This window comes from Heteronotia binoei, chromosome 15 (assembly GCF_032191835.1).
Source record: "Heteronotia binoei isolate CCM8104 ecotype False Entrance Well chromosome 15, APGP_CSIRO_Hbin_v1, whole genome shotgun sequence".
Lineage (NCBI taxonomy): Eukaryota > Metazoa > Chordata > Lepidosauria > Squamata > Gekkonidae > Heteronotia > Heteronotia binoei.
Genome location: NC_083237.1, coordinates 2,353,250 through 2,379,790, shown reverse-complemented (window position 1 = coordinate 2,379,790; position 26,541 = coordinate 2,353,250). Strand labels below are relative to the sequence as shown.

The window sequence follows — 26,541 nt, the reverse complement described above, 5'->3', positions numbered from 1 at the left end:
CCATAAATCGCATAGAGAGCATGAAGTCCCAAACAGAAGCACCGTTCCTCAGGATGACTCCGAAATATTCTTTTCATAAAGTCTATAAGGAGTACCACTACTCGGGAGTAAATTCCAAATGGAGTCCTTCCACTGTTGTCGGCTTCCGAAGGAGAAAATCTTGCCTTCTCTCAAACGCCCGTATTAGATATTTCAATTGAAGCCGTCGATTGAAATATCTAATACGGGCGTTTGAGAGAAGCCGCTCTTGAGGACCTCTGTCAGTTGGCTTATGAAGAAGCTGCAATTGCAGTGGAATGTGATTTAAGCTGGTGATTGCGTGAAGGCAAGGTTTGGAATACTGTGTAACATTCTGGACACCGCGCCTCAAAAAGGATATTATAGCATTGGAAAAAGTCCAGAAAAGGGCAACTGGAATGATTCAAGGGTTGGAACATTTTCCCTATGAAGAAAGGTTAAAACGCTTGGGGCTCTTTAGCTTGGGGAAACGTCGACTGCGGGGTGACATGAGAGAGGTTTACAAGATTATGCACGGGATGGAGAAAGTAGAGAAAGAAGGACTTTTCTCCCTTTCTCACTACAAGAACTCATGGACATTCGATGAAATTGCTGAGCAGTCGAGTTAAAACGGATAAAAGGAAGTCCTTCTTCACCCAAAGGGTGATTAACATGTGGAATTCACTGCCACAGGAGATGGTGGCGGCTGCAAGCATAGCCAGCTTTGAGAGGGGGTTAGATAAAAATATGGAGCAGAGGTCCATCAGTGGCTATTAGCCACAGTGTGTATATGTGTGTGTGTGTGTGTGTGTGTGTATATATATATTTTTGGCCACTGTGTGACACAGCGTGTTGGACTGGATGGGCCATTGGCCTGATCCAACATGGCTTCTCTTATGTTCTTATGTGACACAGAGTGTTGGACTGGATGGGCCATTGGCCTGATCCAACATGGCTTCTCTTATGTTCTTATGTGACACAGCGTGTTGGACTGGATGGGCCATTGGCCTGATCCAACATGGCTTCTCTTATGTTCTTATGTGACACAGAGTGTTGGACTGGATGGGCCATTGGCCTGATCCAACATGGCTTCTCTTATGTTCTTATGTCTCCTTCGGAAGTCGACAACAGTGGAAGGACTCCATTTGGAACTTACTCCCAAGTAGTGGTACTCCTTATAGACTTTATGAAAATAATTTTTCGGAGTCTTCCTGAGGAACGGTGTTTCTGTTTGGGACTTCATGCTCTCTATGTGATTTATGGTCTTGGAATGAAATCTGGATGTTTTTGCACAATATAATATATAGATTTTTCTAAAGCAGCCCAAAGCGGGGCCGAGCCTTTTGCGAGGAGAAACCTGATTCGTAGATCGCTCCTACCCAGCAGTGCCACAGCAGGGGACCGGCATGAATTCTGGGCCAATCGGAACGGGCCGGGCTGAGCATGGTGCAAACCAGGAAGGAGGCACCTTGACCTCACTTGGGGGTGACAAAAGAGCCCTGGCGGACACCCGCTTGTGCACAGGGCGGGTACCCAAGGCCTCCCTCTGCCCCTCCAGTGGCCCCCCAGAGAAGAAGATGGGCATCAAGGCATCCAACACCGCAGAGGTCCACTTTGATGCCGTCCGGGTCCCGGTGGAGAACATTTTGGGAGCCCCCGGCGCCGGCTTCAAGGTTGCCATGAATATCCTTAACAACGGGCGCTTTGGCATGGCCGCCGCAATGGCCGGCACCATGCGTGGCATCATCAACAAAGCGGTGAGTCCCCCCCGTCCCCCCAAGGGAAGGAGAGCCTGGCCGGCAGTTGCTGCATCCTCCGGCCTTCCTGCCAGCCCTGCCAGAGCCTCTTCCCCACTTCCCTCCTCGTGTCCAAGGTGGCGCACGCAGCAAACCGGACCCAATTCGGAGACAAGATCTGTACCTTCGGAGACATCCAGCAGAAGCTGGCCCGCATGGCTCTCCTGCATTACGTCACAGAGGTGAGCAGCTGGAGGGCCAGGAGATGTGCAGGCCGCTGTGGGGCGAGGGAGGTGGAATCCTGCCCCTTGCTTCTGGTTCACGAGGCTTTGCAGGCATAATGCCAAGCCAAGCACCTTGTGTAGTGGTGAAGTGCGCGGACTCTTATCTTGGAGAACCAGGTTTGATTCCCCACTCGTCCACTTGCACCCGCTGGAATGACCTTGGGTCAGCCAGAGCTTTCGTAGGAGTTGTCCTTGAAAGGGCAGCTTCTGGGAGAGCTCCCTCAGCCCCACCCACCTCACAGGGTGTCTGTTGTGAGGGAAGGAGATAAAGGAGATTGTAAGCCAGTTTGGTGTAGTGGTTAAGTGTGCGGACTCTTATCTGGGAGAACCGGGTTTGATTCCCCACTCCTCCACTTGCACCTGCTAGCATGGCCTTGGGTCAGCCATAGCGGCAGATTTGTCTTTGAAAGGGCAGCTGCTGTGAGAGCCCTCTCAGCGCCACCCACCTCACAGGGTCTGTTGTGGGGGAGGAAGGGAAAGGAGATTGTGAGCCCCTCTGAGACTCTTCAGAGTGGAGGGCGGGATATAAATCCAATATCTTCATCTACCTCACAGGGTGTCTGTTGTGGGGGAGGAAGGGAAAGGAGATTGTGAGCCGCTCTGAGACTCTTCGGAGTGGAGGGTGGGATATAAATCCAATATCTTCATCTACCTCACAGGGTGTCTGTTGTGGGGGAGGAAGGGAAAGGAGATTGTGAGCCGCTCTGAGACTCTTCGGAGTGGAGGGCGGGATATAAATCCAATATCTTCATCTACCTCACAGGGTGTCTGTTGTGGGGGAGGAAGGGAAAGGAGATTGTGAGCCGCTCTGAGACTCTTCGGAGTGGAGGGCGGGATATAAATCCAATATCTTCTTCAGCTTCTTCTTCTTCTAAGCCGCTCTGAGTCTCTGATTCAGAGAGAAGGGCGGGGTATAAATCTGCAGTCTTCTTCCAAAAGTGAATATTGCTGTTATCAGGATGTGTCCCAAATCGGTACCTTTATTTGCCCAGGGAACTGGATTCAAGTGGGTTGGCATGTTGGTCTGAAGCAATAGAATAAAGTTGGGAGTTCAGGGGCATCTCTAAGATCAACAGAGTTTTATTCTGGGTGTTAGTTTTGTTGGTCTTAGAGGTGCATGCTTAGACTCCAACTTTGTTCCCCAGGGAAGTTTAAAACATAAGAACATAACATAAGAGAAGCCCTGTCAGATCAGGCCAATGGCCCATCCAGTCCAACACTCTGTGTCACATAAGAACAGAAGAGAAGCCATGTTGGATCAGGCCAAAGGCCCATCCAGTCCAACACTCTGTGTCACATAAGAACAGAAGAGAAGCCATGTTGGATCAGGTCAATGGCCCATCCAGTCGAACACTTTGTGTCACATAAGAACAGAAGAGAAGCCATGTTGGATCAGGCCAGTGGCCCATCCAGTCCAACACTTTGTGTCACATAAGAACAGAAGAGAAGCCATGTTGGATCAGGTCAATGGCCCATCCAGTCCAACACTTTGTGTCACATAAGAACAGAAGAGAAGCCATGTTGGATCAGGCCAGTGGCCCATCCAGTCCAACACTCCGTGTCACACCGTGGCCAATATGTGTGTGTGTGTGTATCTGCTCCATATTTTTATCCAATCCCCTCTTGAAGCTGGCTATGCTTGTAGCCGCCACCACCTCCTGTGGCAGTGAATTCCATGTGTTAATCACCTTTTGGGTGAAGAAGTACTTCCTTTTATCCGTTTTAACCCGACTGCTCAGCAATTTCATGGAATGCCCACAAGTTCTTGTATACTTTCTCCATCCCATGCATAATCTTGTAAACCTCTCTCATGTCACCCCGTGATGTGATGTCACCCCAGAGTCGGAAACGACTGGTGCTTGCACAGGGAGTCAAACTTGCTTAACGTAAGAGCCGCATAGAATAAATGTCAGATGTCTGAGAGCCACAAGACATGAATGTCAGGGAAGAAGGGAGGGAGGGAAAAAATAGATGGGGGAGAGAACAGGGAGGGAGTGGTGGAAAGAAAGCAACTTTAAATGCATTCTCCAAGCCGCTACTAACTTGGCTGAGAGAAGTGATTTAAAGAGACTTTAAATGCCTTCTCCAAGTTTGCCGACAGGGCGGTGGAGGCTCCAAGAGCCACGTGATATGTGTGAAAGAGCCACGTGTGTCTCCCGAGCCACCGTTTGGCCACCACTGCTTTAGAGTGTTGTTCTAGGATGAGAGAATCCTGGATTCAGATCCTCCAGGTGTTCAAGGTGTGACCTTGTTCTCAGCCGGGCCTACCTCCCAGGGGTGTTGTGAGGACAAATGGAGCAGGAGGACCTGCTGGGTCCAGCCCCTTGAACAACTAGCAGGAACGGGGAGATAAAAACAGGCCGCAGGAGTCTATATGGCCGAGGACCTGCCTACCTTAGGGACCGTCTCTCTTCATATGTTCCCCAGAGGGCACTGCGTTCCAGCTCACAAAATCTTTTGGAAATCCCTGGGCCAAAGGAGGCCAAATTGAAAGTAACAAGGGAGTGGGCCTTCTCGATAACAGCACCCCAGTGGTGGAACCAGCTGCCAGAGGAGGTGCGGGCCCTACGGGATCTTAATCAGTTCCGTAGGGCTTGCAAAACCGTTTTTTTCCAGCTGGCATATCAAGATGGAACCAAAGATTTCAGGTTTTCACGGCTGGTAACATCATTAGGGTTTGTAGAATCTTTCGGGCTCAAGTGCCGTGTTCTACTGGAGAAAGTTTTCCTTCCAGACAGCCAGTTTCCTTATCACTAGCCTTCCAGGAAGCCCCACCAAACAATGGGCACATCCACAAACCAATTGCCCTTTCACCACACCCCCTCCAGCCTAGAAATAGCAGCTCTCCAGCAGCCCTGGCCCCACTCAATGCACAGCAGCCAAGAAGGTCAGAGCGCCTGCTCCGGCTGCAACGCCACTGAGGATGTTCTCCGCAGCCGAGAACGAAACGTCTGGAAGAAAAACTTTCTCCAGTAGAACATGGCACTTGATCCCGAAAGATTCTACAGACCCTAACAAGATGGAACCATCACATCAATAGGCTATGTTTACATGTATATTAAGAATGTAGCACCATTAATTTATACAGTAATTAATTTATACTGTAATTTAAATTTTAATCTAATCGCTGTTTTTAGGAAATGTATTTTAATGGTTATGTTGTATTTATCGTTATATCATGGTGTGACCCACCATGTCCTGTAAGCCACCCTGAGCCTGCTTCGGCGGGGAGGGTGGGGTATAAATAAAAATTTATTGTTATTATTCCTGGGCACAGCTTGACCCCCCCCTCTTCTTCCTCCCCACAGTCCATGGCCTACATGATCAGTGCCAACATGGACCAAGGAGCTTCTGACTTCCAGATCGAAGCAGCCATTAGCAAAATTTTTGGCTCGGTGAGAATTGGGCGAGGGGGAGGGCTGAAGGGTGGCACTGGGGGGAGCAGCCTCGCTACAGGGCAAAGCCCTCCCTCGCAAGCAGGTGGGCTTCTGAAGGAGCTTGCCCGCGTGGCCCAGACCACTGGCAGACCTTCCTCTCCCTCCGCCTTTCCCAGGAAGCCGCGTGGACCGTCACAGACGACTGCATCCAGATCATGGGTGGGATGGGCTTCATGAAGGTAAGGAGGCCGGGGGACATGCGGGCAAAGATCCTGTCTGTTTCTGTCAGTCCCCCATATGCCAGTGGTTGCCAGCCTCCAGGTGCTGGCCAGAGATCTCCCAGAATTAGAGCTGATCTCTGGCCAGACGACATAAATGGCCTATAGAGGATGGGGTGGAATTGTTTTCTGTGGCCCCAGAAGGTAGGACCAGAACCAACGGGTTGGAATTAAATCAAAAGAGCTTCTGGCTCAACATTAGGAAGAACTTCCTGACAGTTATAGCAGTTCCTCAGTGGAACAGGATTCCTCCTTGGGAGGTGGTGGGCTCTCCTTCCTTGGAGGTTTTTAAACAGAGGCTAGATGGCCATCTGACAGCAATGAGGATCCTGTGAATTTCGGGGGAGGTGTTTGTGAGTTTCCTGCATTGTGCAGGGGGTTGGACTAGACGACCCTGGAGGTCCCTTCCAACTCTATGATTCTATGACTCTGATAGAGCAGTTCCTCAGTGGAACAGGCTTCCTCCTTGGGAGGTGGTGGGCTCTTCTTCCTTGGAGGTTTTTCAACAGAGGCTAGATGTCCATCTGACTGCAATGAGGATCCTGTGAATTTAGGGGGAGGGATGACCCTGGAGGTCCCTTCCAACTCTAGGATTCTATGATACAATGGGTTGAAATTAAATCAGAAGAGTTTCCGGCTCAACATTAGGAAAAACTTCCTGACAGTTAGAGCGGTTCCTCAGTGAAACAGGCTTCCTCCTGGGCAGGTGGTGGGCTCTCCTTCCTTAGAGGTTTTTAAGCAGAGGCTGGATGGTCATCTGACAGCAATGAGGATCCTGTGAATGTAAGGGGAGGTGTTTGTGAGTTTCCTCCATTGTGCAGGGGGTTGGACTAGACGACCCTAGAGGTCCCTTCCAACTCTAGGATTCTAGGACTCTGATAGAGCAGTTTCTCAGTGGAACAGGCGTCCTGCTCAGGAGGTGGTGGGTTCTCCTTCCTTGGAGGTTTTTCAACAGAGGCTAGATGGCCATCTGACAGCAATGAGGATCCTATTAATTTAGGGGGAGATGTTTGTGAGTTTCCTGCATTGTGCAGGGTGTTAGACTAGATGACCCTGGAGATCCCATCCAGTTCTATGATTCTAAATTGCATATTTATTATGTTTCTATTAATTTTTTAGACCATTTATTCAACTTCTCTTGGAGAAAATGGTTACTTTGGAAGGTGGACAGCATGGCATTATACCCCACCAAGGCCCCTCCCCTCCCTAAACTGCAGCCTCCCAGGCCCCACCCTCAAATCTCCAGACAATTCCCAGCCCAGAGTGGGGGGGAGGGGTACAGACCAGCCCAGACTCCAGCTGCTTTAAGCCCCTCCTCCTCTGTTCCTGCAGGACGCTGGCGTGGAGCGGGTGCTGCGAGACCTGCGCATCTTCCGGATCTTCGAGGGAACCAATGACATCTTGCGCCTCTTCGTGGCGCTGAACGGGTTCCAGGTTGGTTGATCAAGGCGGGAGGGGATGGAGATGGTGGCCGGGTGGGGAAGAGTGTCGCGGGTTCCAGGGTAGCGACGATCCGTGTTGGAGCTCCTGGGATGGGAGGAAGGGGCCTGGGTCAACCGTCGTGACAGCACAAGGGGGCAGGCTTGAAGAAGAAGAAGAAGAATTGCAGATTTATACCCCGCCCTTCTCCCTGAATCAGAGGCTCAGAGCGGCTCACAATCTCCTATATCTTCTCCCCACACAGCAGACACCCTGTGAGGTGGGTGGGGCTGAGAGAGCTCTCACAGCTGCTGCCCTTTCAAGGACAGAGTCTCAGAGTGGCTTACAAGCTCCTATATCTTCTCCCCCCACAACAGACACCCTGTGAGTTGGGTGGGGCTGAGAGGGCTCTCCCAGAAGCTGCCCTTTCAAGGACAACTCCTGCGATAGCTCTGGCTGACCCAAGGCCCTTCCAGCAGCTGCAAGTGGAGGAGTGGAGAATCCAACCCAGTTCTCCCAGATAAGAGTCCGCGCACTTCACCACTACACCAAACTGATGCCCAGAAGCAAGAGGGGCCATTGAAGTCAGCCCTTTCCAGTTCCAGGAGCCCTTCCCTCTCCACCCTCAGATGGCTCTGGAAGGGGCAGGAAAGCATGTCTGTGAACAAGATCTTGGGGACGCAGGTGGGCTGTAAGCGAAGTATGAGCAGTCAGTGAGGTGCAGCAACAAACAAGGCGAATGCAGTCTTGGGGTAGATCAGCGGAGGCATCACATCCAAATCACAAGATTTGGTCCTGCTGTACACAGCCTTGGTCAGGCTGCACCTGGAGTCTTGTGTGCAGTTCTGGAGGTCTCACTCTAAGAAGGATGTGGACGGAATGGAGCGGGTGCAGAGGGGAGCGACGCGGATGACCAGGGGCCTGGAGACCAAGAAGCCCCGGGAGGAAAGGCTTGGGAATGTCCAGTCTGGAGAAGAGGAGGGGACACAATTGCTCTCTCGAAGTATTTGAAGGGCTGTCACTTAAAAGAGAGCGTGGAGCTGTTCCTTTTGGCAACAGAGGAGAGGACTTGGAATGTTCAAATTTTTGGCAGAAAGATATCAGCTCAATATTGTGGGGAGCGGGGCGGAGAATTGTAAGAGTCGTTCAGCCGTGGAATAGTAGTAGGAGCAGATTAGTAGAGTAGGTCAAGGTGGGTGGCCGTGTGAGTCTGTCTGTAGCAGCAGAAAAGGGCAAGAGTCTAGGAGCCCCTCGGGAAAGGAAAGGTCCCCTGTGCAAGCACCAGTCGTTTCCGACTCTGGGGTGACGTTGCTTTCACGACGTTTCCACGGCAGACTTTTTTAACGGGGTGGTTTGCCATTGCCTTCCCCAGTCCTCTACGCTTTCCCCCCAGTAAGCTGGGGACTCCTTTGACCGACCTCGGAAGGATGGAATGCTGAGTCAACCTTGGGCCAGCTACCTGAACCAGCTTTCGCTGGGATCGAACTCAGGTCGTGAGCAGAGCGTTTGTATCACAGTACTGCAGTACTGCTGCTTTACCTCTCTGCGCCACAAGGCCACTTTGCTTAACATAAAGGAAAGGAAAGGTCCCCTGTGCAAGCACCAGCTGTTTCCGACTCTGGGGTGACGTTGCTTTCACGACGTTTCCACGGCAGACTTTTTTAACGGGGTGGTTTGCCATTGCCTTCCCCAGTCCTCTACGCTTTCCCGCCAGCAAGCTGGGGACTCCTTTGACCAACCTCGGAAGGATGGAAGGCTGAGTCAACCTTGGGCCGGCTAGCTGAACCCAGCTTCCGCCAGGATCGAACTCGGGTCGTGAGCAGAGAGCTCGGACTGCAGCTTGACCACTCTGCGCCACGGGGCTGCATAGGAGCCCCTGAAAGACTCCCCAGATTGCTAGCAGGGTCCGAGCCGTGCAGTCTTTCAGCAGACCCACAAACAGAAAGGCAGATCGAAATAGATAATTAAACCAGTAGGTCGCTTGGGGCTCAGGGTGGGCTTGACACTTTTCCAGCGAGTTTTTAGGCCCCTGTGCAAGCAGGGAGGGGCCGCGAAGAGCAGTTGCGCCTTCTTTGTGACTTCTCCTGCTCCTCTTCTTCCCAGAACGCCGGGAGCCAGCTGCGTGGGTTGCAACAGGCAGCCAAAAACCCCCTGGGGAACGCCGGCCTCTTGGTCAGCGAGGTGGGCAAGCGGATGCGCAGGTAGGGGGTCTTCTGCCCCTGGCAGGGAGGGGGACGTGTGTGTGTTGAATGGGTGTTTGCTGTGAATGGCTGGGGGACTTGACATCTGTGCTCCTAGGAGGCTGTGGGGTTTTCTTCTTTGAATCCGGTGTGTTACAAGGCAGGGTTTTGCAGTGACTTGGACACTGGGATGTCGACAGCTGCCTCTGCTAGTACAAGAAGGCAGAAACAAAAGGCACATCCTTCTTGAAGGCTAAGAGGTGGACGCCTGTCCCTCGGGCTCAGGCACAGGGCCTGCCCAGTCTGGTGATGTCTCATCTGTATTCAGCCAGGTGCCTTTGCTGGGAATTATAAGCAAGCAGAGCCCAGTGGAGTTAGTTAACTGTTGGACCCTGGCATCTGATACGTGGAGAGAGGTTGCCCTGGAAAATGGGGGATCTGTGTTCAGCAGCCACTGAACATCCAGTCCTCTTCCCACGTGCAAGTCTGTGACCCCGGAAGGTAGGACCAGAACCAAGGGGTTGAAATTAAATCAAAAGAGTTTCCGGCTCAACACGAGGAAGAGCTTCCTGACCATTAGAGCGATTCCTCAGTGGAACAGGCTTCCTTCTCGGGGAGGTGGTGGGCTCTCCTTCCTTGGAGGTTTTGAAACAGAGGCTAGAGGGCCACCTGACAGCAATGAAGCTCCTGTGAATTTAGGGGGAGGGGTTTGTGAGTTTCCTGCATTGTGCAGGGGGTTGGACTAGATGACCCTAGAGGTCCCTTCCAACTCTATGATTCTGTGATACAATGGGTTGAAATTAAATCAAAAGAGTTTCCGGCTCAACATTAGGAAGAACTTCCTGACCGTTTGAGCGGTTCCTCAGTGGAAGAGGCTTCCTCCTGGGGAGGTGGTGGGCTCTCCTTCCTTGGATGTTTTTCAACAGAGGCTAGATGGCCATCTGACCGCAATATGGATCCTGTGAATCTAGCGGGAGGTGTTTGTGAGTTTCCTGTGTTGTGCAGGGGGTTGGACTAGATGACCCTAGAGTGCCTTCCAGCTCTATGATTCTTTCCAAGCCACCTTGACCAGTGCCCGTTGCCGCATCTTGTGTCAGGAAGTTCCAAGTGCTAATTGCCCATCACAGCAATGCTTTCTCTGGTCGTCCTCGCTGTCTTTTTCGCTGGACGATTCTGGCAGCGGATGAGAGAATAATTTCCCTCTCTCTGTGCCATTCATGATTTGGTGCAAAATAAGCCTTGGCTGTTCCCTCTTGATTCATCCTTTTTTATTTTCCTAAGCGTGTCCTCTTCCCCCCACGAGTTTGAAATGTGCTTTTCTCGCAATGTGGCCTGGGCTGCTTCCAGGTCCAGCTGACAGGGGGAGGGGCTACTGAAGGAAGCCGGGTTATAATTGGGGGGAGAGTCTCATGTCCTCTCTCTGTTCCCCTGCCCTTGCTAGGAGAGCCGGTCTCGGGACTGGGATTTCGCTGAATGCTGTGGTGCACCCCAGCCTGAGTTCCAGTGCTGAACGGGTGAGTCAATCTTTCCACGAAACCCCCCCTCTCCAGAGCAGGGGTGTCAAACTCATTTGTTATGAGGGCCGGATCTGATATGAGACCTTGTCGGGCCGGGCTGGCGTGTCAGGCCGGGCCATGTGCATACCTATTTAAGGTTAGGTAGCAGAGAGATAAACTTTTTAAAGGACACAGACAAACACGACTAAAGTTTTTAGAAAGATTTAAAAAAAACAACACCTTAGAACATGTTTAAAACATTAGCAGTGGTTTGGTCTTAAAGGTGCTTTCTTTGTATTTCTCCCCTGGGATCCAGGGAACTGGGCAAAGGAAGCTCTGGCTCTTTTGCGCCTTCGCCAGGGGACCAGGAGGGGAGGAGCCTCAGCCAATGGAGGAAATTGAGGTTTTGCTCTGTACCTCCTGTGCGATTGAGCAAGCCTTGCAAAGCAAGCTGAGATACAGAAGGAAGCAAGAGAGAGAGAGAGAAGGAGCAGACAAGAGCCAGTTGCTTGGGGGGGGGGCTGATAGGAGCCCTCCAGGGGCCTGATTTGGCCCCCGGGTGGTATGTTTGACTCCCCTGCTCCAGAGTCTTGCTTTCATCCTGAGGATTTCTCCTCGAGTTTTCTCTCAGTCACAAGCTTGCTGTTTGCTTGCTAGAATCCTTTCCAGCAGGGAGTCCTATAAGTAGCTTTTACTTGGGGGGGGGGGGTCTGCTCAGGGGGGTTACACACGTGTGAGGTCACTGAGGCACAGACCCCAAGGGGGTGGCAGAGCCATTCACTGAGGTGCAGGGAAGAGCCTTCCTCTGCAAGCAAACTCTCGGAGAGCCCCAGGGAACCAACCAAGACGAGACAGAGTCGAGGGGCCCCAGGTCTGACGCTAGCAGGTTACCTTCAGCTGGGGGTTCCGCTGCTGTCAAAGGGAAAGTTTAAAAAAAATCTGCACTGTCAGTCAGAAGAAGACTGTAGATTCATATCCCGGCCTCCACTCCGAATCTCAGAGTCTCAGAGTCTTATCTTTCTTCTCCCCAACAGACACCCTGTGAGGTGGGTGGTGCTGAGAGAGCTCTCCCAGAAGCTAACCTTTCAAAGACAGCTCTGCGAGAGCTATGGCTGACCCAAAGCCATTCCAATAGCTGCAAGTGGAGGAGTGGGGAATCAAACCCGGCTCTCCCAGATTATTGTTATCATTATTAGTTTATTTCTATTCCACCCCTTCCCCCTTTTGGGGGGCTCAGAGCGGAGTACAACACTTTAAATTAAAATCACAATAGGAAAGGAAAGGTCCCCTGCGCAAGCACCAGTCGTTTCCGACTCTGGGGTGACGTTGCTTTCACAACGTTTTCATGGCAGACTTTTGACGGGGTGGTTTGCCATCGCCTTCCCCAGTCTTTTACACTTTCCCCCCAGCAAGCTGGGGACTCCTTTGACCGACCTCGGAAGGATGGAAGGCTGAGTCGACCTTGGGCTGGCTACCTGAACCCTTTCGCTGGGATAGAACTCAGTCAATCAATCAATCAATCAATCAATCAATCAATCACCTTTTATTTATATCCCGCCCTCCCCGCTGAAGCGGGCTCAGGGCGGCTAACAACAAAATTCAATAAACATCGCACAACAACATTATAAACTACAATTAATTAAAATCTATTAAAATTTTAAAACAGTAAAATTAATATTTTGTGCTATTACCTAGATGGCGAATTTACATTAGCAGTTCTAATCAGTGAAGGCCATTTGGAACAAGATGGTCTTGCAGGCCCTGCGGAATTGTTCAAAGTCCCGCAGGGCCCGCATTTCTTCTGGAAGTTGGTTCCATAACTTTGGGGCCATAACAGAGAAAGCCTGGGCACGGGTACTTTGAACTCAGGTCGTGAGCAGAGAGTTCAGATCACAGCACTGCAGGACTCACAATAAAATCATAATAAAAAACAACTTCAACATTCAGTAAAGTGCAGTAGGCTGGTTCAGCAAGGTGATATGAAGCAAGATGGCATAGCTCCACAATACAGTGGTGCAGCGGGCCGTGAGGGCGTAGGGGGAAGCTGGCCGATCTAATAGACAGATAGCTGCCCGCTGCCTCATCCAAAGACCTAGTGGAACAGCTCCGTTTTTCAGGCCCTACGAAAGGCCAGTAAGCCAGGTAGGGCCCGGATGGTGGCTCAGTGGTAGAGCATCTGCTTGGGGAGCAGAAGGTTCCAGGTTCAATCCCTGGCATCTCCAAAAAAGGGCCCAGGCAAGTAGGCGTGGAAAACCTCAGCTTGAGACCCTGGAGAGCCACTGCCAGTCTGAGAAGACAATACTGACTTGGATGGACCAAAGAGGGTCTGATTCAGTAGAAGGCAGCTTTGTATGTTCATATATGTATGTCCACCCAGTCGGGGCCAGCACCAAAAAAGTCCTGGCCCTGATAGAGATAAGAGTCTGTGCACTTAACCACTATGCCAAAGCACCACAGGTCATTTTCTAAATGCACCTGATGGGGTGCCAGGAAAGGTGTTGGCAGACACCATGGTGCCCCCGGGGCGCCCCATTCAGACCTTCGGGTGCCCCATTCAGGCATCCAGCAGCTGAAGGAAGGGCAGGGCTCTCCGCCCTCAGCTCTGGAACATCCCCTCTCTAAAGGGCTTGCCTCTCACGGGACCTGGCTGGCTGCACCCGTTCCTCTCTTTTCTTACAGCTTCCCCTTTCGCCCTCCCCCTCCCCGTTTTTTGCCTTCTCCTCAGACCGTCTGGGCAATCGACCTCTTCGCCGGGACTGTGGAAGAGCAACTCCTGAAGCACGGCAAAAAGATCATCGGTGCGTTTTGCCTTGAACCCCAGCGAAGCCTGGACAGCCCAAGGCCTTGGGAAGGTGGCAGGAGGGAGCGGGGTTCACCTTCCCCCCTCCTGTCCGTATGCTGAAGTGGGGAAGACCATTTCTAGTCTGCCCCCCTCCCCGCCCTGAGTCGAAACAGCAGGCTGAACGCTAGTCTCGCCAGAGATTCTCAGGAGGGGACAAGGAGCAGGGGAGCGGAGAGGCAGCCGCCGAGCACTCCAACTCTGTGAGGCTCAGACCAGAACTGGCTTCGGCCCCTGCTCAGGGTTGCCAACCTCCCGGTGGGGCCTGGAGTTCTGCCGGAATTGCAGCTGATGCCCAGACTACAGAGATCAGTTTCCCTGGAGACAGCCGCAGTGTTGGAGGGTGGGCTCTGTGACATTATGCCCGCTGAGGGTTCCGCCTTTCCCCAGACCCCACCCACATCTCCAGGAGCGTCGTATCCCAGAGCTGGTAACCAGGGTTCCCCGAAAGCCGAGTTGATTGTGAGCCAGCTCACAGATTTTTGGCCTCTGGCTCGCACCTTTTTTTGTCTCAGCTCAGGAAAAATGGCCCCAGAGCAATCCAGCTCACAACTTTAATGCCAGTCGCTCACAAAGTAGGATTTTTGCTCACCAGACTCCGTGGCTTAGAGCAGTGGTCCCCGAGCTTTTTGACACCAGGGACCGGCCGGTCCCAGGGCCCACAGGGTGAGAGCACCGAATTCGGCTTTCCCAGGCGGGGGAAAGGAAGTGGGAAGGAGGCAAGGGCAGCACGGCTTTTTCGGCGGGCTGCTGCCGCGGTTTTGCCTCGCGGTTTCCCCGCTGATCAGCCTTTACAGAGCTCAGAAGGTGCCTCACGGCCCCTTCCCCAGCCTTCACAATGCGAAAACGGAGGAGGCCCAGGGGGGCGGGGGGAAGGCACCGTGGTGGGGAGGAGGCACTGTGGGCCGTTGGGGTGGCAAGGCTGGACGACGCGGTTAATAACAGGCTGTGGCTTGGTACCAGTCCGTGGCACGGGGGTTGAGGAACATGGTAACCCTCCATCTCTCTCTTTCTCTCTCCCCACCCCCTCCTCCAGATGAGCAGTTTGTGCTGAAGCGGATTGCTGACAGCACCATCGACCTGTATGCCATGGTGGTGGTTCTCTCGAGGTGAGCCGGCCCCTGGCTCTGCGACAGCCACAAGGGAGGGGAAGAGATCTTCTGCAGGGGGATACGTGGCCGCTCTCCCCTTGGGGAGGGACTCCACTGCCCCTCCCCAGAACAAGCCCTCCTGCTTTCCCTGAGCTCCCGTCCCACTGTGTCTCTCTCCTTGTGGCAGAGCCTCCCGGTCGCTGGAGCAGGGCCACCCCACGGCCCAGCACGAGAAGGTGCTCTGTGACACTTGGTGTGCGGAGGTGAGCCCGTCTTCCTGCAAGGGATTGTGGGTAACAGAAGGGGGGGTTTCATCGGCTGCTGCAAAGCCGTGAGGGAGGGACGGAGTTTCCTGGGGCTCTTCCTGTGTTCGGCCATCTGTGTCCCCTGTCTGCTGAGGTAATTCTGCTTTGGTTTAAGGGCACAGTGCACGAGGGGACTTTGGGAATCAAACCCAGGATTTGCTGGGAATCAAACCCAGGATCTTCTGCATGCGCAGCAGAGGCTCTGTCCCGGCCCCACTGGTGGACCTCCTGATGGCACCTGGGTTTTTTGGCCACTGTGTGACACAGAGTGTTGGACTGGATGGGCCTTTGGCCTGATCCAACATGGCTTCCCAACGGGGACCCAAAGAGGACGTGCCTTGTATTGTCCTCTTCTCTGCTGTACCCTCACAACAACATCCCAGTGAGGTAGGCTAGGCTGTGTGACTGGGCCAAGGTTCCCCAGCAGGCTTGCATGGCAGACGGGGGGTTCGCACCTATAAGCTTTCGAGAGGCAAGGCTCCCTTTATGAGACACCGTTGACTCCCGAAAGCTCATACCTAGAGAATCTGGTCAGTCTCTCAGGTGCTATGGATTCAAATCCAGCTCTTCTACCGCAGACCAGACAGGGCTGCTGTGCTGAGTGCCCTTGCGGCGGCTGCTATAACTCGAGGCCCGTTTCTCGCCCTTCCCTTCCGCAGGCCTCCGACCGGGTCATTCAAAACCTGACGTCCCTGCGGGCCGACTCCACGCGGCAGCTCTTCAAGAACCTCCGGAGCATCTCCAAGGCAGTGGTGGAGAGCGAGGGGGTGGTCTCCCCCAACCCCCTGGGCATCTGAAAAGCAGCCCTGCTTTCCGGCAGCCTTGGGAAGGAGCAAGCCGTCCGTGTCACGAAACTATTCGGGCCGTTCTTCCCTCTCCCCCACCCCCTTCCGAAGAGGCCTAGCAGCACCTTTGGGGAATATACCTCTTTGCTCTGGAAATGCCTTAATGCACCTCAGGGAGGGGGGAAGAGCTGTTGCAAGCCACCGTTGCCGGTCTCCACTAGCCAATCGCACGGGGGAGCAAATGCAGTCCACCTCTAGACATGGCGCATCTTGAACTCGGCGTTTTGCATCTGGCATTGGCAAGACTTTCCTCAGATTTGGTGGCAGCTTGGGGCCGGTGGCTCCTGAGGTACCCCCCCACACACTTGGTTCTGTGACGCCCCAGAAGTCATTTGGGTGGCAGCCTTTAACCTCTTAATCAGTAGCATGTGCTTCGGTGCTGTTAACGGTATCTTCTGTGAATAATGACATTAAAGGACTTTGGCAAATGTCTGGAGTGATAGAGTGCCATTAAAGGGGGGGGTTGCATGTGAAAGGTTGATTAGAACTCGCCGCCGCCACCACCCGATACGCCACTGTGTGGAGCCCACAAACTTAATGGATTGATTCGCTTGCACCCTGCCCTTTTCCCCAGTGGGACCAAAAGCGGCTGACGTAGTTCTCCTCTCCTCCATTCTGTCCCCACAACCACCACGATCCTGTGATTTCAGGAGTGTGACTGGCCCAAGGGCATCCAGCAAGCTTCCATGGGTAAGTGCAGATTTGAACCCAAGTCAGTTTGGTGTAGTGGTTAAGTGTGCGGACTCTTATCTGGCAGAGCCAGGTTTAATTCCCCACTCCTCCACTTGCAGCTGCTGGCATGGCCTTCGGTTAACCATAGCTCTCTCACAGGTTGTACTTGAAAGGACAGCTTCTGGGAGAGCTCTCTCAGCCCCACCTACCTCACAGGGTGTCTGTTGTGGGGGAGGAAGGTAAAGGAGATTGTGAGCCACTCTGAGATTCGGAGTGGAGGGCGGGATATAAAGCCATTTGGAATACTGTGTACAATTCTGGTTACCGCACCTCAAAAAGGATATTATAGCATTGGAAAAAGTCCAGAAAAGGACAACTAGAATGATTAAGGGTTTGGAACACTTTCCCTATGAAGAAAGCTTAAAATGCTTGGGGCTCTTTAGCTTGGAGAAACGTCAACTGCGGGGTGACATGAGAGAGGTTTACAAGATTATGCCTGGGACAGAAGTCCTTTTCTCCCTTTCTCACAGTATGAGAACTCGTGGGCACTCAATGACATTACTGAGCAGTTGGGTTAGAACAGATAAAAGGAATTAACACGTGGAATTCACTACTGCAGGAGGTGGCGGCAGCTACAAGCATAGACAGCTTCAAGAGGGGATTGGATAAGCATATAGCGCAAAGGTCCATCAGTGGCTATTAGCCACAGCGTATTATTGGAACTTTCCGTCTGGGGCAGTGATGCACTGTATTCTTGGTGTTTTGGGAGAGGACAGTAGTGAGAGGGCTTCTAGTGTCCTGGCCCCACTGGTGGACCTCCTGATGGCACCTGGCATTTTGGCCACTGTGTGACACGGAGTGTTGGACTGGATGGGCCATTGGCCTGACCCAACAGGACTTCTCTTACATTCTTAAGTCATCTACAACATGATGGCACTTTCCTTTGTAGGACCCTTCTTTAACAGTGCAGCTTTCCACACAGCAGGGAGGGAAAGTAAGGCACCTGGGCAATTTCTGTGGCGCACGGAGAGAAGATGATGATGACATTGGGTTCCTACCCTGCCCTCTGAATCTCAGCAGCTCACAGTTTCCTTTACCTTCCTCCCCCACAACAGACACTCTGTGAGGTAGGTGGGGCTGAGAGAGCTCTGACACAAACTGCCCTTTCAAGGACAACCTCTGCGAGAGCTATGGCTGACCCAAGGCCATGCCAACAGGTGCAAGTGGAGGAGTGGGGAATCAAACCCAGTTCTCCAAGATAAGAAGACTGTAGATTTATACCCCACCGTTCTCTCTGAATCAGAATCTCAGAGCAGCTCACAATCTCCTTTATCTTCTTCCCCCACAACAGACACCCTGTGAGGTGGGTGGCTATGAGAGAGCTCTCACAGAAGCTGCTCTTTCAAGGACAACCTCTGTGAGAGCCATGGCTAACCCAAGGCCACTCCAGCAGGTGCAAGTGGAGGAGTGGGGAATCAAACCCGGTTCTCCCAGATAAGAGAGCTATGGCCATTCCAAGGCCATTCCAGCATGGCCATCCCAAGGCCATTCCAGCAGGTGCAAGTGGAGGAGTGGGGAATCAAACCCGGTTCTCCCAGATAAGAGAGCTATGGCTGACCCAAGGCCATTCCAGCAGGTGCAAGTGGAGGAGTGGGGAATCAAACCCGGTTCTCCCAGATAAGAGAGCTATGGCTGACCCAAGGCCATTCCAGCAGGTGCAAGTGGAGGAGGGGGGAATCAAACCCGGTTCTCCCAGATAAGAGAGCTATGGCTGACCCAAGGCCATTCCAGTAGGTGCAAGTGGAGGAGTGGGGAATCCAACCCGGTTCTCCCAGATAAGAGAGTTATGGCTGACGCAAGGCCATTCCAGCAGGTGCAAGTGGAGGAGTGGGGAATCAAACCCGGTTCTCCCAGATGATAAGACTGTAGATTTATACCCCACCGTTCTCTCTGAATCAGAATCTCAGAGCAGTTTACAATCTCCTTTATCTTCTCCCCCCACAACAGACACCCTGTGAGGTAGGTGGGGCTGAGAGAGCTCTCACAGAAGCTGCTCTTTCAAGGACAACCTCTGCCAGAGCTATGGCTGACCCAAGACCATTCCAGCAGCTGTAAGTGAAGGAGTGGGGAATCAAACCGGGTTCTCCCAGATAAGAGTCTGCCCACTTAACCACTACACCAGACTGGCTCAGGAAAGGGAAGCACCACAGAAACAAATACAGAACCTCAGTAAGTCCCAGTCCCAGAGTATACGCCTCTCCAGGCATCCCAGGTGTCTCTCACCTTTTACTTAACTTCATTTATCGCCCACCTTTCTTGCTGAAACTTAAGGCAGGTGGCAAACATTGCCGTGCCAACAGTTATAATCCCTACAGCCAGTGATTATTCCATTGTGATTGTAACCAAGGCGAGAACGTCTTACTCCAAAACCACAAGTCTAAGATGTGTGCTAAAGACCGGTGTAACGTTACATACAACAAACAGTGCATTGACATGGATTACAGAATGAGAGAGCAACGTGATACATGCAGCATAAAATGGCGTTAAATTTCTCTGATCGCGACTATAACCTATGCAGAAATCTCAGACCCTCAAGGCTGGAATTGTATGGTTTTTAAAAGGAGAATACCGTTGGAACATTTTTTGGGGGAGGTGGGAGGGATAGAAGCCAGTTCTCCACATTATCCGTTTCCAAGCTACCTTTCTTTCTCTTCAACAGATTATTTTCAGTGTTCCCAGTTACAGAAACTGTCAGACGGAAGAGTATTTTTTTTTTAATTAAAAACTAGGTGTGAGAGTGTGGAATTCAGCAAGCTGCCACTTAATTCACTAACCGTATTCCTGGTCCCAGTTTTCGAAAAGCCCTCCTTGAAGCTGAATTTTTCAGAAGTGCAAAAAAAAGAGAAAGAAAGAAAAACCCAAGTCAGGATATTTGGAAAGGAGAACTCGGGGCCTGCGTGTCCAACCGGAGTGAAGCCGTTGGTTTTGTTTCCAAAGTGCCGTGAGGCACTACATTTCCCACAATGCTGGATGGAGGGGTAAGGTTTGCGATCTGTCCGGCAAATCTTTTAAGCTGGCAGCTGTTTGGAAGGGAGATTAGGAGATTAGGGTTGTTCAAAGTGCTTCCGAGATGCCCGTCAAAAGGCAAGGTAAGCAGCGGTCTCTCTCTCTCTCTCTCTCCCGGCAGCTGCACCCTTCTTCCAAGTTGTGTGCTTTCGGGGGGTTGCGCCCCTTCTTGGGGGGGCATAGTCTGCCTTCTCTGATCCCTGAGGATAGATCCTTTTGTTCAGCCAAAGGACTGGGGGGATCTGGTAATCCAGGAATGTATCCTTGAGAGAAGATGGCTCCCCACCCCCCTGAACACACCTGTTGTCATGGGGACAGCCTGCAATCTGGACTCTCTTCACCCCTCTGTCGTGTCGGGCCTGACTTGCTGGCATTATGCGGGCTTCTCACGTGCTCCTGGGGTGGGAAGCGCCAGAGGGCAAAGCTGCGTTTTAGAGAGTTTCCAGGTGTGCAGCTGACTCCAATCGAGGGAGGAATGGTGGCTGAGTGGTAGAGCCTCTGCTTGGTAAGCAGAAGGTCCCAGGTTCAATCCCCGGCATCTCCAACTAAAAAGGGTCCAGGCAAGGAGGCGTGAAAAACCTCAGCTGGAGACCCTGGAGAGCAGGGGAGGGGCTGTGGCTCAGTGGCAGAGCATCTGCTTGGTAATCAGAAGGTCCCAGGTTCAATCCCCGGCATCTTCAACTAAAAAGGGTCCAGGCAAATAGGTGTGAAAAACCTCAGCTGGAGACCCTGGAGAGCAGGGGAGGGCTGTGGCTCAGTGGCAGAGCATCTGCTTGGTAATCAGAAGGTCCCAGGTTCAATCCCCGGCATCTCCAACTAAAAAGGGTCCAGGCAAGGAGGTGTGAAAAACCTCAGCCGGAGACCCTGGAGAGCAGGGGAGGGGCTGTGGCTCAGTGGCAGAGCATCTGCTTGGTAATCAGAAGGTCCCAGGTTCAATCCCCGGCATCTCCAACTAAAAAGGGTCCAGGCAAGTAGGCATGAAAAACCTCAGCTGGAGAGCCGCTGCCAGTCAGGGGAGGGGCTTTGGCTCAGTGGTAGAGCATTGGCTTCGTAAGCAGAAGGTCCCAGGTTCAATCCCTGGCATCTCTAACTAAAAAGGGTCCAGGCAAGTAGCCATGAAAAACCTCAGCTTGAGACCCCGGAGAGCAGCTGCCAGTCTGAGTAGACAAGACTGACTTGGATGGACCGAGGGTCTGATTCAATAGAAGGCAGTTTCATATGTTCATAAGGAACGAAGGCAACTTTAAGGGAGGGATGGTGGCTCAGTGGTAGAGCATCTGCTTGGTAAGCAGAAGGTCCCAGGTTCAATCCCCAGCATCTCCAAAAAAGGGTCCAGGCAAGTAGCCATGAAAAACCTCAGCTTGAGACCCCGGAGAGCCGCTGCCAGTCTGAGTAGACAAGACTGACTTGGATGGACCAAGGGTCTGATTCAGTAGAAGGCAGTTTCATATGTTCATATGTTCACAAGGAATGAAGGCAACTTTAAGGGAGGGATGGTGGCTCAGTGGTAGAGCATCTGCTTGGTAAGCAGAAGGTCCCAGGTTCAATCCCCGGCATCTCCAACTAAAAAGGGTCCAGGCAAGTAGGTGTGAAAAAGCTCAGCTGGAGACCCTGGAGAGCCGCTGCCAGTCTGAGTAGACAAGACTGACTTTGATGGACCAAGGAGGGTCTGATTCAGTATAAGGCAGCTTCAGGTGTTCATATGAGCTGAACTTTTGCTGAGGGAATCAGTGCTGGATTCAACCCTGTGGGGGCACCTAGGCCGTCAAAATCTCACAAGGGGCCCCTTGCAAATTCTCTCCTAGTCAGAGCACTCACTCCGCTGCCCATGGCTCCCACTGCAGCCTGCAGACCCCTTCTCCAAAGACCCTTTGGTAAAGCTGCGAGGGAGAGGCAGAGAGGCAAACTCGGCAACAACGGCGGCAGCAGCCGCACCGGGCAAGTTGGGCGAAGGGCGGCTCAGTGGCTGGCTGTGCATGTCACCTCGGAGAGCTGCAAGCAGGGGGGATACTGAGGGGGGGGACTGGCCCAGGGCCTCTAAAGGCATGGGGGCCCATAAACCAGTGCCTACTTGGCCTAATTGTTAATCCAGCCCTGGAGAAAATGGATGGAAGAGGGGATGGTGACTCTGGAAGGAACTGGTCTTGCTTGCGTGGAGTTCAGGTTTGCATCTACGCTTGCTGGGACGCTCTGGCTGTGGAGAGAATCAGAGAATCCTAGAGTTGGAAGGGACCTCTAGGGTCATGTAGTCCAAACCCCTGCACAAGGCAGGAAACTCACAGACACCTCCCCCTAAATTCACAGGATCCACATTGCTGTCAGACAGCCATCTAGCCTCTGTTGAAAAACCTCCGAGGAAGGAGAGCCCACCACCTCCCGAGGAGGAAGCCTGTTTCACTGAGGAACCACTCTAACGGTCAGGAAGTTCTTCCTCATGTTGAGCCAGAAGCTCTTCTGATTTAATTTAAACCCATTGTATCATAGAATCATAGAGTCGGAACGGACCTCCATCGTCATCTAGTCCAACCCCCTGCACAAGGCAGGAAACTCACAAACACCTCCCTCTAAATTCACAGGATCTTCATTGTTGTCAGATAGCTATCTAGCCTCTGTTGAAAAACCTCCAAGGAAGGAGAGCCCACCACCTCCCAAGGAAGCCTGTTCCACTGAGGACCCGCTCTAATGGTCAGGAAGTTCTTCCTAATAGAATCCTAGAGTTGGACGGAACCTCCAGGGCTATCTAGTCCAACCCCCTGCACAAGGCAGGAAACTCACAGACACCTCCCCCTAAATTCACAGGAGCTTCATTGCTGTCAGATGGCCCTCTAGCCTCTGTTGAAAAACCTCCAAGGAAGGAGAGCCCACCACCTCCCGAGGAAGCCTGTTCCACTGAGGAACCGCTCTAACGGTCATCTAGTCCAAACCCCTGCACAAGGCAGGAAACTCACAGACACCTCCCCCTAAATTCACAGGATCCACATTGCTGTCAGACAGCCATCTAGCCTCTGTTGAAAAACCTCCGAGGAAGGAGAGCCCACCACCGCCCGAGGAAGCCTGTTCTACTGAGGAACCGCTCAAACCGTGGGGAAGTTCTTCCTAATCTTGAGCCGGAAACTCTTCTGATTTAAACTCAACCCCCTGGTTCTGGTCCAACCTTCTGGGGCCACAGAAAACAATTCCACACCCTCCTCCAGATGACAGCCCTTCAAGGACTTGCAGAAGGGGAGTCCGTCTTTGCATGTGCAAACGGTTCAGGAAGTGAGGAGTACCGTGGGGGGTGGGGGGGAGAAGGGCCTGAACCACTGCGTGTGCAGCCTGAACCTCAACGTCTGGGGACCTTTGGGGAAGTGGTATAATGGTTGGGATTCTGCATGGCTTGTGTCCCTAGCCTGTGTTCTGCTGTGCTATTGTGGGGTTGTAACTGTATCTGTTTGCCTCCAGCCCTGTAGCTACAGGGGGGGCCAGACCCATCCTTTCCACCCCCCCTTCCAACTGTATGAAGCCTCCATTGGAGGGTCCCCAATTTGTCCCCTTTGCTCACCACCACTCTGAGCGAGTAGTAACATTGCTGCAGGTCCCTTGCTGCATCACTCAAAACACTTCCCCAAAGCCTTCCCCGTCTCTCCCCTTCCCTAACACAGAGCGGAGGGGGGGGGCGGGAGAGTCTTCTTGCAGGCAGACTTCTGAGCTCCCAAATTCGGTTTAAGAGGTCTCTGACTCTCTGAGAGAAGGGCACATAAGAAAGGGGTGGGAGGAGCTGAGCTGCTGTGCCTGCCCAGGCGGAGGGAGGTTAACTTGTGGAACTCAAAACAGCTTACAGTGCCAAGAATTATTAGGAATTGGGAATTATTAGGAAGGGAATTGAAACCAAATCAGCCAGTATCATAATGCCCCTGTAAAAATCGATGGTGCTGTCTCATTTGGAATACTGTGTGCAATTCTGGTCACCGCACTTCAAAAAGGATATTATAGCATTGGAAAAAGTCCAGAAAAGGGCAACTAGAATGATTCAAGGTTTGGAACACTTTCCCTATGAAGAAAGGTTAAAACGCTTGGGGCTCTTTAGCTTGGAGAAACGTCGACTGCGGGGTGACATGAGAGAGGTTTAAAAGATTATGCATGGGACGGAGAAAGTAGAGAAAGAAGTATTTTTCTCACTTTCTCACAATACAAGAACTCGTGGGCACTCCATGAAATGACTGAGCAGTCGGGTTAAAACAGATAAAAGGAAGTCCTTCTTCACCCAAAGGGTGATTAACACGTGGAATTCACTGCCACAGGAGGTGGTGGCAGATACAAGCATAGCCAGCTTCAAGAGGGGATTGGATAAAAATATGGAACTGAGGTCCATCATTGGCTATGAGCCACAGTAAATTACTGCAACTGTCTGCGCAGTGATGCTCTGTATTCTGGTGCTTGGGAGGGGGCAAAGTGGAAGGGCTTCTAAACCCACTTGTGAACCTGCTGATGGCACTTGGGGGTTTTTTGGCTACTGTGTGACACAGAGTGCTGGACTGGATGGGCGATTGGCCTGATCCAACATGGTTTCTCTTCTGTTCTTATGTGACACAGAGTGTTGGACTGGATGGGCCTTTGGCCTGATCCAACAGGGCTTCCCTTATGTTCTTATGTGACACAGAGTGTTGGACTGGATAGGTCATTGACCTGATCCAACATGGCTTCTCTTATGTGACACAGAGTGTTGGACTGGTTGGGCCATTGGCCTGATCCAACATGGCTTCTCTTATGTTCTTCTGTGACACAGAGTGTTGTACTAGATGGGCCTTTGGCCTGATCCAACATGGCTTCTTTAAGTTCTTATGTGACACAGAGTGTTGGACTGGATGGGCCACTGGCCTGATCCAACATGGCTTCTATTCTATTCTTATGTGACTCAGAGTGTTGGACTGGGTGGGTCTTTGGCCTGATCCAATATGGCTTCCCTTATGTTCTTATGTGACACAGAGTGTTGAACTGGATGGGCCATTGGCCTGATCCAACATGGCTTCTATTATGTTCTTATGTGGCACAGAGTGTTGGACTGGATGGGCCATTGGCCTGATCCAACATGGCTTCTCTTCTGTTCTTATGTGACACAGAGTTTTGGACTGGATGGGCCACTGGCCTGATCCGACAGGGCTTCTCTTCTGTTCTTATGTGACACAGAGTGCTGGACTGGATGGGCGATTGGCCTGATCCAACATGGTTTCTCTTCTGTTCTTATGTGACACAGAGTGTTGGACTGGATGGGCCTTTGGCCTGATCCAACAGGGCTTCCCTTATGTTCTTATGTGACACAGAGTGTTGGACTGGATAGGTCATTGATCTGATCCAACATGGCTTCTCTTATGTTCTTCTGTGACACAGAGTGTTGTACTAGATGGGCCTTTGGCCTGATCCAACATGGCTTCTTTAAGTTCTTATGTGACACAGAGTGTTGGACTGGATGGGCCACTGGCCTGATCCAACATGGCTTCTCTTCTATTCTTATGTGACTCAGAGTGTTGGACTGGATGGGCCATTGCCTGATCCAACAGGGCTTCCCTTATGGTCTTATGTGACACAGAGTGTTGGACTTGATGGGCCACTGGCCTGATCCGACAGGGCTTCTCTTATGTTCTTATGGGACACAGAGTGTTGGACTGGATGGGCCATTGGCCTGATCCAACATGGCTTCTCTTATGTTCTTATGTGACACAGAGTGTTGGACTGGATGGGCCACTGGCTTGATCCAACATGGCTTCCCTTATGGTCTTATGTGACACAGAGTGTTGGACTTGATGAGCCACTGGCCTGATCCGACAGGGCTTCTCTTATGTTCTTATGTGACACAGAGTGTTGGACTGGATGGGCCACTGGCCTGATCCAACATGGCTTCTCTTATGTTCTTATGTTCTCTTAGTCAGAAGCCTGTTCTGGGCCCTTTTCCTGCAGCAGTTGGCATGAGATGGACCAGAGTGAGCCCTGGGCAAACGGAGAGGGTGAGCAGCTGCCTTTGGCAGGCCTAGGCCGAGGAAGCAGCACAAGATGACTCCCAAGAGCAAGCCTAGTGGCCTAATGCAGGGGAATGGTCACTAGCCAGTAGGGATTTGGGATGACTGTGTGAACAGCACGGTCGTTGTCCAGAGTGGGGCATGCCACCCTGTTCCTTGTACCTGTCTCCCCTGTGCGATCCCAAAGTGGTTCACATTGATCTCCTCCATTTTATCCTCACAACAACCCTGTCAGGTAGGCCTGGCTGAAAGAGTGTCGACTGGCCCAAGGTCACCCACTGAGCTTCTGTGGCAGAGTCATGATTTGAACCTGGATCTTCCAGATATTAGTCCAACACTCTTAGCTCCCACACCACACAGGCTCTGTCGAATTATCTACAGAGGAATCTGCACAACCGCTGTCCACGCTGTTTGTGTTCATTGTACTTTCTAGAAGTAAAATTGTGGATTATAAATAAAGGGGGGGGAGAACATAAGAACGTAAGAGAAGCCATGTTAGATCAGGCCAAAGGCCCATCCAATCCAACACTCTGTGTCACATAAGAGCATAACAGAAACCATGTTGGATCAGGCCAATGGCCCCTCCAGTGCAACACTCTGTGTCACATAAGAGAAGCCATGTTGGATTAGGCCAATGGCCCATCCAGCCCAATTCTCTGTGTCACATAAGAACATAAGAGAAGCCATGTTGGATTAGGCCAATCGCCCATCCAGTCCAACACTCTGTGTCACGTAAGAACATAAGAAAAGCCATGTTGGGTCAGGCCAATGGCCCATCCAGTCCAACACTCTGCGTCACATAAGAACATAAGAGAAGCCATGTTGGATCAGGCCAATGGCCCATCCAGTCCAAAACTCTGTGTCACACAGTGGCCAATATATGTGTGTATGCACACACACACACACACACTGTGGCTAATAGCCACTGACGGACCTCTGCTCCATATTTTTATCTAACCCCCT

The 26,541-nt window shown here is 52.0% G+C and overlaps 1 protein-coding gene across 1 annotated transcript in view; it reads left to right on the top strand.

The window, feature by feature from the left end:
* Positions 1-16,275, top strand: part of ACADVL (acyl-CoA dehydrogenase very long chain) — a 47,526-nt gene extending 31,251 nt beyond the window's left edge. Inside the window, exons 10-20 of the mRNA XM_060254574.1 lie at positions 1,556-1,754; positions 1,871-1,975; positions 5,326-5,412; positions 5,571-5,633; positions 7,005-7,106; positions 9,195-9,292; positions 10,713-10,785; positions 13,493-13,565; positions 14,643-14,715; positions 14,885-14,960; positions 15,662-16,275. Coding sequence (XP_060110557.1) covers positions 1,556-1,754; positions 1,871-1,975; positions 5,326-5,412; positions 5,571-5,633; positions 7,005-7,106; positions 9,195-9,292; positions 10,713-10,785; positions 13,493-13,565; positions 14,643-14,715; positions 14,885-14,960; positions 15,662-15,799 — 1,087 coding nt within the window. The 3' untranslated portion in view covers positions 15,800-16,275. The remainder of the gene's footprint in view (positions 1-1,555; positions 1,755-1,870; positions 1,976-5,325; positions 5,413-5,570; positions 5,634-7,004; positions 7,107-9,194; positions 9,293-10,712; positions 10,786-13,492; positions 13,566-14,642; positions 14,716-14,884; positions 14,961-15,661) is intronic.
* Positions 16,276-26,541: the final 10,266 nt, after the last annotated feature.